General features: G+C 41.4%; 1 protein-coding gene across 2 annotated transcripts in view; it reads left to right on the top strand.

The window, feature by feature from the left end:
• The window catches only part of NALCN (sodium leak channel, non-selective), a 290,882-nt gene that overhangs the window by 255,045 nt on the left and 22,397 nt on the right, over positions 1-13,440 (top strand). For both annotated transcript variants that reach the window (XM_060233672.1, XM_060233671.1), the window contains 5 exons: positions 2,472-2,639; positions 4,589-4,693; positions 6,137-6,243; positions 10,568-10,688; positions 10,777-10,875. In XM_060233672.1, the coding sequence (XP_060089655.1) occupies positions 2,472-2,639; positions 4,589-4,693; positions 6,137-6,243; positions 10,568-10,688; positions 10,777-10,875 (600 nt within the window). The remainder of the gene's footprint in view (positions 1-2,471; positions 2,640-4,588; positions 4,694-6,136; positions 6,244-10,567; positions 10,689-10,776; positions 10,876-13,440) is intronic.

The raw sequence follows: 13,440 nt of genomic DNA, 5'->3' as shown, positions 1-13,440 counted from the left end.
GGACCAGATGGTAGGAAATGTGAAAAAATACCCCTTTGTCTGAACCCAGAGACCCACTATCAGTGAGCGTAGACAATACTAATGGTCAGACCAGTATAAGGCAGCTTTATGTGAGCCGCCCTGAGTCCGCTTGCGGAGAGGGCGGGATATAAGCTTAATGTAATAAATAAATAAATATCTCTTGGCTTCAAACTAAGTTCTCAGCTGGTTTCTCTCTGTTCTTGTATGACTCCTTCATGACAACATTATTTTTCCCTCTTGCTGTGTTCAGCTGCCCTATCATTGGATGGCTTCTTTTCCTTGTTTGTTCTTGAGTTACCAAGCCAATTAATCCAGTCAAAGAATGGAATATGGAATGTGAGCCTTACAGATGTTTCCTACAGTGTGGTACAAATCCCATTTCCCACAGAAAAAGATGCGCCAAATCAGTTGCCATTTCTTCCTGCTCATCGTCTCTTGGTCTCCGTTTACACTTCAAATGCCTTGTCTACCCAGTCTGGCACTGCAGCTTTTTCATCTTGGATGCCTGAATGCTTATTCACACATATCTGTACATCCATCAGTGACACCTTTGCTTCTAGCTGAATCTGTGACCGGCACCACACATCTGCCACCAGCCTTATTAGTAGGAATCTAAGCATAAGGGCCCATTCTTCCTTTTCATTGGGCTTTCTGTCCCTAAACGTATTAGTTTTGATCACTTAATCATTAATGTGTCTCCTTAGAGCCCACTTTTTGGCTTTGTTTTCTTCACTCACAGCTTCCATTTCCCCAGAAAACATCTCTTTTAATTCATAGACATACCTTCCTTGGCATACATCTTGTAGAGTATCAGCTGGCTACACTTCAGAATAGTATGTACCTCATTTTTGTGCTTGTTTAGACCATGCCTGTACTTGGCAAATAGACACTAAATTGATTTATGTTATGTAATGTTGAATTATCCATATTTGGTGTATAAATAACAAATCCAAATGTTAGGTAAAAGAATTTCTTTTAAAAATTCATACTAACTGGTTAACATCATGAGCAAGACTTCTGAGTGAAAACATTGTGAGGTTGATTAAATCTTATAAAATTAGACTGTGTCAGAGATATAATGAATATAATTTGTCATAATCAATTTGTATTCAAGCCTAGTGTTCCTGCAATCTGAAAATGAGGTCATTTCTCACAAATCTTTCTTCTTTCTTTGATCAGGAATTTTAAATGGAATGTACATATTCCAAATGATTTCCAACATCTTGAAAAGCTACAACATAAATTTGTTAGTATGTGTTGTACCATATTTATTTGTGTGCTGTTATTTGAAAAAGGAGACAGTTGCATTAAGTGTCCCAATCCTTTAAAAAAAATAATTGTTAAGACAAAAAGATTGCAGTCCTTAAGCACCTTTGCCCAGAACTGAGCCCAATCAAAATAAAATGAGTCATTCTGCCAAGAAAGGGAGGGCAATCTAATGTCATTGAACCCATTGAAATATTTTTCTTTGTGTTTTCCAATCCCATCCACCCACACCTTTGTTTCAAGAAGCAATCACATCCAAGTGTTCTTCAAGAATTCAGATGTGAACTTGTGGTTCTGCTGACAAAAATATGCAATATATCACTAAAATCTCCCTCCATTCCCAAGGACTGGAATATAGCTAATCTAACCCCCATTTTTAAAAAAGGTTCCAAAGAGATCTGGGAAATTACAAGCCAGTCAAATATTAAAGTTGGTGGAATCAGTTATTAAAGATTGAATTAGTAGGCACATTGATGAACAGAAACTATTAAAACTCTTATGGATTGAAAACTGCAAGCAAATCAGCCAGTATAATAATGCCCCTGTATAAATCTATGGGGTGGCCTCATTTGGAATACTGTGTACAGTTGTGGTCAATGTACCTCAAAAATGTATTATATTATTGGAAAAGGTACAGAAAAGGGCAACTCAAGAAAGGGCTTTCTCAATCTTGACAACAAAACGTTGAAACTCCCTACTACCCGGAGAGATCTGTCTGCCTCCCTCTATTGGTGTCTTCCAGCAATAGATGGACTTTTGTTTTAAGGACATAAGAACATAAGACAAGCCATGTTGGATCAGGCCAATGGCCCATCCAGTCCAACACTCTGTGTCACACAGTAGCCAAAAAACCAGGCACCATCAGAAGGTCCACCAGTGGGGTCAGGACACTAGAAGCCCTCCCACTGTCTTTTGTTTGGCATACCTCCAATAATGGTTATTGGCCCACCTCTCTTATTCTGGTGTCATTTGTATATATTTTTATTATTTTATCATTTAGAATTCTGTTTGTAGCTGTTCAGAGTTTTAATATTTTATGTTTGCTGTCTTGGTCAGGTGGAAAGGTGGCATTAAAATGTTTTAAATAAATAAATTCAGTTCTGTGTAAAATAGCACATAGTATTGTGAGCTCTTGTTTGTTTATTTGATTGAATTCTTAGTCTTTTTAAAATGTCTTTCCAAAGGTAAGCTTAATATTTCTCTGCTGGATGCCTCAGAATGTTCCTGCTAAATCAGGAGCTCAGCTCTTAATGGTGCTCCGGTGTCTCCGGCCCCTCCGAATCTTCAAACTGGTGCCTCAAATGAGAAAGGTTGTCCGAGAGCTCTTCAGTGGCTTCAAAGAAATCTTTCTAGTAAGCATAGTTTTGTTTCCATTCATGTTTCTGGTAGCTGCAGAATGAATGCCCTTGACGGTGACCTAAAAACCGTAGGTCTGAAATTCTGTTTTGTCTTGTTCCCTGCAACCATATCTAAACCCTTCTAGTTATCTCCTCGGTACATCTATTGAGTAAAGGAATCAAAAATAAGCTGCTCTTATTGCTTGCTACAGATCTTTCTGCACATTCCGAGGAATTCATTCGCAGCCCACAGCCTACGTGTCTTTCAAGAATTACATTACTGTTGTGGCGGGTTTAGAAACCCTAATAGTCTTAAAGACTATCACATTGTTCCTCACAGTCTTCTTTCTGGCCACAGTGGAGACTGCCTCCGCTGGAGCATCTGTTTCCTCTCACTCTAGGTACTTACACAACACTCCGTGAAAAACATTGCTTTTGTGCAAGCAGAAGTACCTAGTGCAAAACAAAGCAGGTGTCCACAGCAGAGGATAGCCTCTGCGGCAGCCTGGGGTTCACGTGGAATGATGTCATAGGGTCCAAGTCAATATGTGCAGCATTTGTTCTAAGCAAGTGGAACAAATTGCTGTCGTTGGAGCATAGAATGCAGTCACGCAGGTGTTCTGGGTACTGATGTCCTGTATCTACGCCCCTCCAAAGCTGTAAATGAAAATGCGGAAAATCCATCAAACATACTGTTATGGGACCCCAAGGGTATGTGTGAGTACTCTGTGTCTGTGTGGCAAGACAGAAGGAAAATGGATGCATGTAGAGGAGTATGTCGATATTAATGCAAATACAATGGAGCTGTTTTTTGATGGCTGTGCGCATATTAAGAAGTGTGGATAGTTGTGTATGATTGCAGAGTATACATCATGCTTGATATATGCTAGTATTATACTAGAACATGGCATGACGTTTCACATTGACAGTGACAAAAAAGGAAAATAGAATACTGATCATGTAGTAACACCATTGCACATCTGAAAGGTATGTCAGGCTAGTGGTCAACCAGTGCTAGGTCATATTAAGAGACTTGCTTTGTCAGGGAAAAGCTTCCTCTTGAGGGAAGACTCCTCTCTTTATGATGGGGGATTGTTAACTCCAACATTTTGTAGCGGGAGCTTAGAAAGCTCCACCAGGTTCCCCAAGAATTGGCCCAAAATTGTTATTAAGGAACTCACTGTGTTCGTTCCCATATTATACAATTTGATCCTGGAGACCCTAACTATAAATATTCCAATAGCCATCTCACAACACTTATTTCTGGTTCTTCCTCCCAGACCTTACCAGAAGAAGAAGAATTGCAGATTTATACCCCACCATTCTCTCTGAATCAGGGACTCAGAGCGGCTTACCATCTCCTGTATCTTCTCTTCCCACAACAGACACCCTGTGAGGTGGGTGGGGCTGAGAGGGCTCTCACAGCAGCTGCCCTTTCAAGAACAACCTATACCAGAGCTTTGGCTAACCCAAGGCCATTCCAGCAGGTGCAAGTGGAGGAGTGGGGAATCAAACCCGGTTTTCCCAGATTAGAGTCCACACACTTAACCACTGCACCAAACTGGCTCTCCAGAAGGCAGATGGTCTCCCCTCCAAACAAACTCTTTCTTCACTGTTTTATCTCTTGCATACCTTTTACTGCATTCCTCCCCAGCAGATTTTCAGCACTACTCAGGAAACGCTGTTTTGCAAGGGGGTAGATCCTACCCCGCCCTACCACTCCACTGACCAAAGTTTATAACTTTCTTCCAGCCTGTAGAGCCTGTCACCAACTTAAGTGGCTCTTTCTCCAATGGAGAAAAGTTGAATCCACACCCTTGTTTCATAATTTGCAGCAAAACCCATAAGCTTGATTAAACTGATGGTTTATTAGAGGTATTCCCAGAGAAAGGGTCTGGCTATTGAACACAAGCTGTCTGAAGGAAGTTGTTGTTATTATTATTGCTTTTAACTCATCCTTACAGGTCTCTATTCTTTTGCTGACATTAATGCTTGTTTTTGCAAGCTTTGGAGTTCAGCTTTTTGCTGGGAAGTTGGCTAAGTGCAATGATCCACACATTATTGCAAGGGTAAGAACAAGTCTGTTTTCTCCTTTTATACATAAGCAACAGTTCTGCTGACCAAAAGAGACCCATTACAGAACAGGGGGGAAGATCAGGGCTTTTTTCAGCAGCGGTTTGTTTATTACATTCAATTTCTATCCTGCCCTCTCCGCAAGCCAGTTCCAGCTGGTTTGGTGTCAGAGGGTGTGGCCTAATATGCAAATAAGTTCATGCTGTTTTTTTCCTACGAAAAAAGCCCTGGGGAAGGCATTTCTTTATCTAGATATTTATATCCTGCTTTTCTCCCCCATGGGGACCCAAAGCAGCTTACAACATCATTCTCCCCTCCAAGTGGTTCATGCTAATATTTGAACAATAAATAACATGACTATACAGCTCCTGAGTAGTTATATGTCACTGAAGCGCAGAATTATCTGATTTAGAAAACAAGCTTGTCTTGTCCTAATTCTCCAATGTATTATGAACTGAGCATCATTGCAGAAACAATTAAATCTGTTTTCTTCACTGTTTTATCCTTTTTGTATACCTTTTACTGCATTCCTCCCTAGAAAATAACTACATAACATGTTGAGTATATGGTAACAATGTTGTTAAACACCAGGCCAGCACTGACTTGATCTAAGGGGAGGCTGAATACCAGTACTTCTGAAGTAAGACTTGATGGGTTAGATCCAACCAACCTTTTCTTCATGTCTTTTTCCAGTCCCCATCCTTATAACAACTCTTGGCATTTACCCATACTGTTCCAATCATCCCCAGCATAATCTTCTTGCTGGTCAGAGGAGACCCCACCCTCCCTTTTTCAGTGGAAAAGTTGGTTGGATCCAACCTGATATATGATACGTGAAAATCTTACATTGCAGCAGTGAGTTAGAGCTGTATCTTCCAAGTACATTTGACCAGTTTGGAAAAAGGGCCTCATGCATTACAGCATTTTGGTGCTTTGGGGACAACAGTGGGAGGGCTTCTGGAGCTCTGGCCCTACTGATGGGCCTCCTGATGGCACCTGGGTTTTGGCCACTGTGTGACACATTGTTGGACTGGATGGGCCATTGGCTTGATCCAACATGTTTTCTTTTATAGTCTTAGCAGTATAGGTAGCGTAAACAAGTGGACCTGCTGTTGGTGCTGTCATCAGCTTTATCATCAACACAGGTGGAAAAGGAAAATGGGAGTCATCCAGCAGCTGACTAGTGGTTTTGATCTGATGTGCTTGCGAATAGTGGGACAAAAAATGATACACACCCTTTGATTGAGTTCCCCTCCCCCCTTTTCCATGCATGTTATCATTCTTGCTGGAGCAGGACAACCCATCATTACGGTGCCAGTCCATCAGATTAAAAAGAAATATTTCCAGTTTTATGTATGATTCGTGGAATGTTTTGATTTGTTTTGTCTGCAGAGAGTTATTTCACCAGAATTATATTGTTGTTGTTGTTGTTGTGGCAGGAAGACTGTTATGGGATATTTCGAATAAATGTAAGTGTTTCCAAAAATCTAAATCTAAAACTAAGACCTGGTGAAAAGAAGCCTGGATTTTGGGTGCCCCGAGTATGGTGAGTAGTTTGTTTGGGGGTCTGTAACTTCATTCAAAAAAGATGCAGATAGTAATGTGGTCCAGACACTAGGCTATTTAATAGTTATTTTATACAAAACTGAAACATGAAGCTGCTGACAACTACAGTTTTAGCTTTTATGCATTCTTTGTGCAATGGAAATGATGTTCAAATACTCTAGCTGGTAACACCTATGCATGCTGAGTAGTGGCAGATGACATCAAATATGAGCTGGCTATTTCCACATAGGTATGACTTTCCCTAATCATAGAAATCAGACGAATAGCATATACATTTTTATGTACACCTAGCTTACACATGAATGTGATACCATTCTGAGCAGATTACTGAATACCCCCTTCCCACCACCACCACCATGCAGGGGAGGGGTTGTGGTTCAGTAGAAGAACCTCTACTTTGCATACAGAAGGACTCAGGTTCAGTACCTTGAATCTCCAGTTTAAAAGGACTAGGCAGTAGGGGATATGAAAGACCGGGGCTTTTTTTGAGCAGGAACACAGAGGAACACAGTTCCGGCTGGCTTGGCATAAAGGGGTGTGGCCTAATATGCAAATGAATTCCTCTTGGGCTTTTTCTACCAAAAAAGCCCTATGCGAAACAATGGTGACATTAGAGGATGTGACCTAATATGCAAATGAATTTCTGCTGGACTTTTTCTACCAAAAAAGCCCTGTGAAAGACCTCTACGCTGGGGAGCTACTGCCAGTCTGAGTAGACAATACTGACCTTGATGGACCAGTGGTCTGATTCAGTATAAGACAGCTTCATGTGTGACATGCATACATTACCAGTGTAAATGTCTGAATTGTCCTAGAGTAACTGTTCTTTCCAAGTATTACTTCTTACACTGTCATTTTAGCTATAAATTGCACAACACACCGCACATCTGGATGCGCTCTTGGTAATACTGTGCCAAAAGCAATGAAAATAATAGTGCTGATCTATTAACAGCACCAAAGTTTTTAAGGAGTTTTACCAGCATGACTAGAGACTGATGGTACTAGTTATTATGTAGCCTAGGGACAATAAAACAATTTAAGGCAGACAAAGCAATTTTCAGGAGCATAAAAGCTACAACAGAAGAGCTGGATATATTAGTTCTGCTTTGTAAGAGAGGGAATCAAATTTTCTGTTGCAGTCATGCAGATTTAGAGCTAGACAAAAACCAAACCACTTACATGGTAGATGTCCCAAGGAAAGTTACAGAATACACTCACTGATTTTATAGAATGAGAGAATTATTTATTTATTAAATTTGTTTCCAGTTAATTTTCTTAAAGAAAACTCAGTGCACCTTACGTGGGGCTCCAGACTTTGTCTTGGGGGTGCCATGTCTTCAACAGTTCTTCAGTATTCAGTGATCCCAGTCCATCCATTGGGCCCAAGTGTCCCTTAAGAACTGTCTTCAAAGGCTTTCAGTGTTCTTACAAGCCATGGATTGAGAATGGTATAAATCTATGAAACTGTGTCCTAAGAAGAAGAAGACGATGACTGCAGATTTATACCCCGCCCTTCTCTCTGAATCTCAGAGACTCAGAGCGGCTTACCATCTCATATATCTTCTCCCCCCACAACAAGACACCCTGTGAAGTTGATGGGGTTGAGAGGGCTCTCAGAGCAGCTGCCCTTTCAACTCCTGTAATAGCTATGGCTAACCCAAGGCCATTCCAGCAGGTGCAAGTGGACGAGTGGGGAATCCAACCCATTTCTCCCAGGTAAGAGTCCTCACACTTAACCACTACACCAAACTAGCTTCTGTGATTCTCTGACAGAAAGTCTAGTCAGGTCAAATGAGGCATGTATTGAATCTTAGACTGTCTGCTAGTAAAACATGCGTTGTACCATTAAACTATGGCCATTCTCAAGCAGCATCCCTTTGCTGGAATCAAATATATCTTTGACTGAGCAAACACTGGCATGAATCCTGCCTTCCTCCAATTTTAGTGACTCTTCCATTGAAGAAAGAGACACTTAAGCTGGGGGGGGGGGGGCGCCTTAGGCTGAAAGAAGGATTCAAACTTTGCTTAGTGCAGTGATAAGATAGTGGTAGGATCCACCCCACAAATCTAAATCCCATGTGGGGAGCCCCAGAGGAGTGATGTGGAGCTGGAAGGTTTTGCTTCCTTTCTGTTCCCATTTAGCTCCTCTTCAACAGCGTGATTCTAACCAGAATCACACCTTTCTAAATCTATTGAGGTCAATTAACTTAAAAGGGTGCAACTCCACTTAGGATTGCACTGCTCTGGCCAATTAAAAAAATGGCCAACGGACTGCTGTCCAATCATATTTGTTTGGCTTTTGGGGAACAGTTTTGACCCATGCAAATAGTGGCAGTGTTGCCGCTTGAAATGTCATCATGTGGAGGCTGATCCAGTTGTTTGCTACCTTCTGTTGGTCAGCATCATGCTGTTGCCAGCCACAACAAAAGACAGAGCTGCAAAGCAGTGGTTGAAAATGCTGAAACAACGTGGGGAGTCATTGTATATGGAGCCCTGCCACCATTTTAAGTGACAGCCACATCAATGTTTGCTCATGTGTCTCTGACCTTGCCACCAGCATCAACAAATATTTATACTCGGCATTATGATGAAGGCTCTGTTGCAACATGCATTCATCAGGGGTTTCCTTTCCTGGAAAGGGAAAGAAAGGGCAAGAGGAAAATAGAAACCAATATCCTTGTGCTTGAATTATTCTCCTGCTGTAGACATGGTGGGTAGAAGGCTTAAGGAAGAAAGCTGGACGCTCTGGAAATAGTGGTAATTTTCGGCATTAAGCACAGACGGGCATTTATCTATCTCTGAAATTGTTTCAAATACTGTGTGCAACCATTTTGCTGCTTTGTTTTAGAATATAATTGTAATTTTTTTAAATCTTAGAAAAGGGAAATTATGAAAGGAAAAAAAAACTATTCATTGCTTTCATGTGAAAATTCTCTGTAATTGTTAAGTTAGGTTGTATTGCAATTCTGGCTAAACAGCCAAATAATTTAATGTGAGAAATTATATGTAGATAAACAGGTACCACTCTACACTAACGAAATAATGTGCTGTGCTTTGAGTGGTTGCTGAGCCTCTGGTGGCTACAGAATTCCTTGATTTTGCTCAGCGAAATCCTGAAAGTAAGCAATTTGAAGTCAGTGGGCGTAGAAGAGTGTAACGCTGCTTAGGATGGTGATGTGCAGCACAGATCAATACGACTTCAGTTTGAATAAGAAAAAAAAATGAAAAGGCCTTAATCCGCTCAGTGCTAGCCCCCACTCCCTTTTGCAAATGTAGAAAAAGTGCTCACTATGGGAAGAAACATACAAAAAATATAACTTGTAGGAATCATAGAATTATAGGACCATAGAGCTGGAACGGAACCTCCAGGATCATCTCACTCAGCCCCCTGCACAATGAAGGAAATTCACAAATACTGACCCTTCAGTGCATGATGAAGCATTCTGAAAAATCTGCTTGCTGGTTTTGACAGTGCTTCCTGGATAAAAGCCAGAAGTTACATTCTACAGCTAAGATATATATATATTCTATACCTAATATATATTTATATATTTAAGCAGAAGCTAAAACACCTGGTTCCATTTTTCTTTGGTTTTAGTTAGTTATACCAAAGAGAGGTTTGAGGAAAAGAATTAGAGATACCAGAAATGACTGCAAAAGGTAGCAAAGGTAGCTTGTCATTCCCCCCAATTATATTCAGGACAGGATCCCTTTGGACTCTCCCATTTTCCAACAACAATTTTTTTAAAAAAAGTCTACTCAAAAGTAAGATGCATGTTATTCAATGGAGTTTACTCCCAGGAAAGTGCCCTTACAATTGTAGCCTCAGTCATAGCACATACAGCATGGTTCAATATGTTTTGTAACTTTCATTCTTTAGCTTACATTTTAATATGTATAGCAAAATTCTTACTTTCCTAATAATGGTTTTACCCTCATTCACTGCCCCAAGCTAACTTTTTTTAGAGTTGCCCATGATATAGGTAAAAATATCCATAGGAATATGTGTGTCTCTATGGTTGAGAAAGGGGGGGGGGGGTGCGCATCAGATTTATTGCACTAAGACGGGGTGGCCAATGGTAGCTCTCCAGATGTTTTTTGCCTACAACTCCCATCAGCACCAGCCATTGGCCATGCTGGCTGGGGCTGATGGGAGTTGTAGACAAAAACCATCTGGAGAGCTACCGTTGGCCACCCCTGCACTAAGAGATTTGCCATTGAATTCAGTGTTTTCAGAGTCAGATCTAGCTAGAGGAACAGTGAAGGAGTTTTAACTGCTTTCATTTTACTTCTTGTTCTTACAGGGCTAATCCGCGTAATTTTAATTTTGACAATGTTGGGAATGCAATGCTAGCATTGTTTGAAGTCCTTTCATTAAAAGGATGGGTGGAAGTCAGAGATGTTATCATTCACCGTGTGGGGCCGGTAAGCATGAACGTCAAAACATGTCAAAGCTTCTTTCTCTCTTTAACTTCCACAGGAGAATAACTTTAATTTGTTTGTGTTCATGCAGATCCATGGCATCTATATTCATGTTTTTGTATTCTTGGGTTGCATGATTGGATTAACCCTCTTTGTTGGTGTCGTCATAGCTAATTTCAATGAAAACAAGGTAACAATGGCACGCTTTTTATTTTTGCATTCAGTTATTTTTGTGTTCTGTAGCATCGGTTGAGTGTAGTCCTGTAGTGTAAGATCATATGACGTACAGTTGCTTAGGCAGACTTTTCTGTGGCTTAGAAGTCCCGTGATTCTACATTATTTAATGATGTTATTACCAGAACTACCAAGAATTACACAATTTTGATTTTTAACCAGTTGATCAGTTGAATTTAAATAAATCAGCATATTACCTAAACCACAATGTAGGCACCTTGTTAAGATCTAGAAGGTTGTATGAGATACCTTGCAACAATAAAGAAAAGCCACCCATCATTGGCACAGTGCAGATGTAATATTGACCAATTTCCTAACCACCTTAAGAGGTAGTTACCTTGCAGGCTGGAGCGTGACTGTTTCTCCTGTCATAAATTCCTCCTCTTTTTTAGGGAGTCAGCCGTGGTTAGCATTATACCGTACTGACATTATGCTAACAATGTATAACTGCTCACCTGAGCAAGCAGCCTTGTTATGACAGAGCTGTTGATGGAGTCACGATGGTGGCCCATTTCCAGTTGTCACAACAAGCCCAAGGATGCTCTCAGCATCCAGCCAAAGGGAGCAGACGTGTATCACTTGGTTCTCTTGCAAGCAGAGGTGCAGTTGTTCATACCTGGGGCAAGAGTGGGAAAGCACAGCAAGACCTAGATAGAGCAGTGAAGGAGCATGGCTAATGGAATAGTGACCAGCAGGGCCAGCCCTAGACTGTCTGACACCTAGGCAAAGCTACCTTTTGGTCTTCCCCCCCCCTCACATTAATAATGTCACAGAGTCACATGGGGTGTGCCCAATTTGGTGATCCCAGAAGGCCAGCTCCTTAGGCAATCACCTAGTTTGCCTAGTGAAAAGGCTGACCCGGGTATCCAGCCAGGAGAAGGCTGCATGGGAGGAGCAAGGGTGGGGAACAGAGGATAACGGATGCTTCAAAAAGGTGAGGAAGGCTGGGGGGGCTGGCTCAGAAGAGGAGGAGGGAGAGCCACATAGCAAATAGATAAGAAAGACAGAGGATGAAGAACTGGAGACCATGGAGTAAGCGCTGCCAGAGGAAGGGAGCTGAGCAAATAGGACTCATGTAACATTAACTATGGGACCCAAACTCTGTATCAAGCCCCTGCAATAGGGTTGACTTTTACCAGCAGCCCGTCTTTTCTGTGGAGGAACCAGAGGATGCCACAATGTGTTTAGCTTTAAAGCATTCTTTGTAACCCTGACTAGAAGGAGGTTTTGCATACTCTGCTTTAAGCCAACAGTGGTTAGCATTAACCTTGCTGCAGATGCAGTGCTTATCACAGTTCCTTCCAAAAAGGAAAGAAAGGTCTCTTGGAAGGGCAGAGGGAAATCAAAGAGGGAGCATCCTACTTTCCCACTTTCCTTGAAGCCCGTTTGGCTACTGCATGCCCCTGAAATAATAGCCCCCACACTCTTACTGGGCAGCTGCTGCCACATAGTGATTGACAGGCCTACTTCTGCCCCCCCTCCCTCACACACACACACACACACACACACACACACCCCATTCAGTTAACACACAATCTGTTTTCATTTAAGAACTGGCATTCACAAAACCCAAGCCTTTTAATTTAATTTTACTTTCATTTGCGATTTATACCCCGCCCTATCCTGCAAAGCGGGCTCAGGGCAGCTTACAACATTGAAACATTGCAATAACAATAAATAAGGCATCAACTAAACATATCAAGAGTAAATTATCTCATAAATATAATTCATACAAATTAGATCAAAAAGACCGTAACTCAGAGGATTGGCACAGCCTAAGACCACAGTTCAAACTGGTGGTACAGCTTCAGTTCAATTGGTACAGTGTTTTGACATGTTATCTCCAACCACATTGGCACAGCCTAAATAAGCACATAGATGCTTTTACAGTCTGAGGATGACACAGACTCTCTTAAACAAGAAGTTATCACTTTGTGGGAAACCAGATAAGAAGGTAAGGTGTATGCAATTACTTGCAGGGGGATAGTAAAGAAAACAGGGAAGGATTTCATACACACAGGAAAATGCAAAACAGATAAAACAACACACAAAGCTAACACAATCTGAATAAACTGGGTCCCTAACTTAAAGGCTTCCATTCACAGATTCTGAGCCATATTGGTTTGACATTGGCCTATCCTGCAAGGGACAGCACCTCCCTTGCTTCCTCCTGGGAAAGGCAAGTGTTATTCCCCCTGAAAAAGTTTATCATTTTTGCTATAACCATGCCCCCTTTCATAGGTAGGTGCTCTTTTCCCCCTCTGGCAGTTGCTAAGCCTATCAATAGTTTCCTTGTGGAGAGAAACCCTATCCCTGCCTCTGAGGCACTCTAATTTGCTGGCCTATCCCCACTCTTGCTAGAGATGCATCTCCAACAGATTGCCTGATTTTGAAGCTAAATTGAAACAGGGAGTCATGGGGACCAGAGGCAGTCTCATGACAAAAGGGAAGGAGGATTTTCAAAATAGCAGGGATGGTGGAGGAAGAAAAGCATTCTGGTTTTCAGTTCACTTGCCCTCTC

The sequence above is a fragment of the Heteronotia binoei genome, chromosome 3, assembly GCF_032191835.1.
Source record: "Heteronotia binoei isolate CCM8104 ecotype False Entrance Well chromosome 3, APGP_CSIRO_Hbin_v1, whole genome shotgun sequence".
In the NCBI taxonomy this organism is placed as follows: domain Eukaryota; kingdom Metazoa; phylum Chordata; class Lepidosauria; order Squamata; family Gekkonidae; genus Heteronotia; species Heteronotia binoei.
Note: the sequence above shows the minus strand (reverse complement) of the source record. Positions and strands in the feature narration are given on the sequence as shown.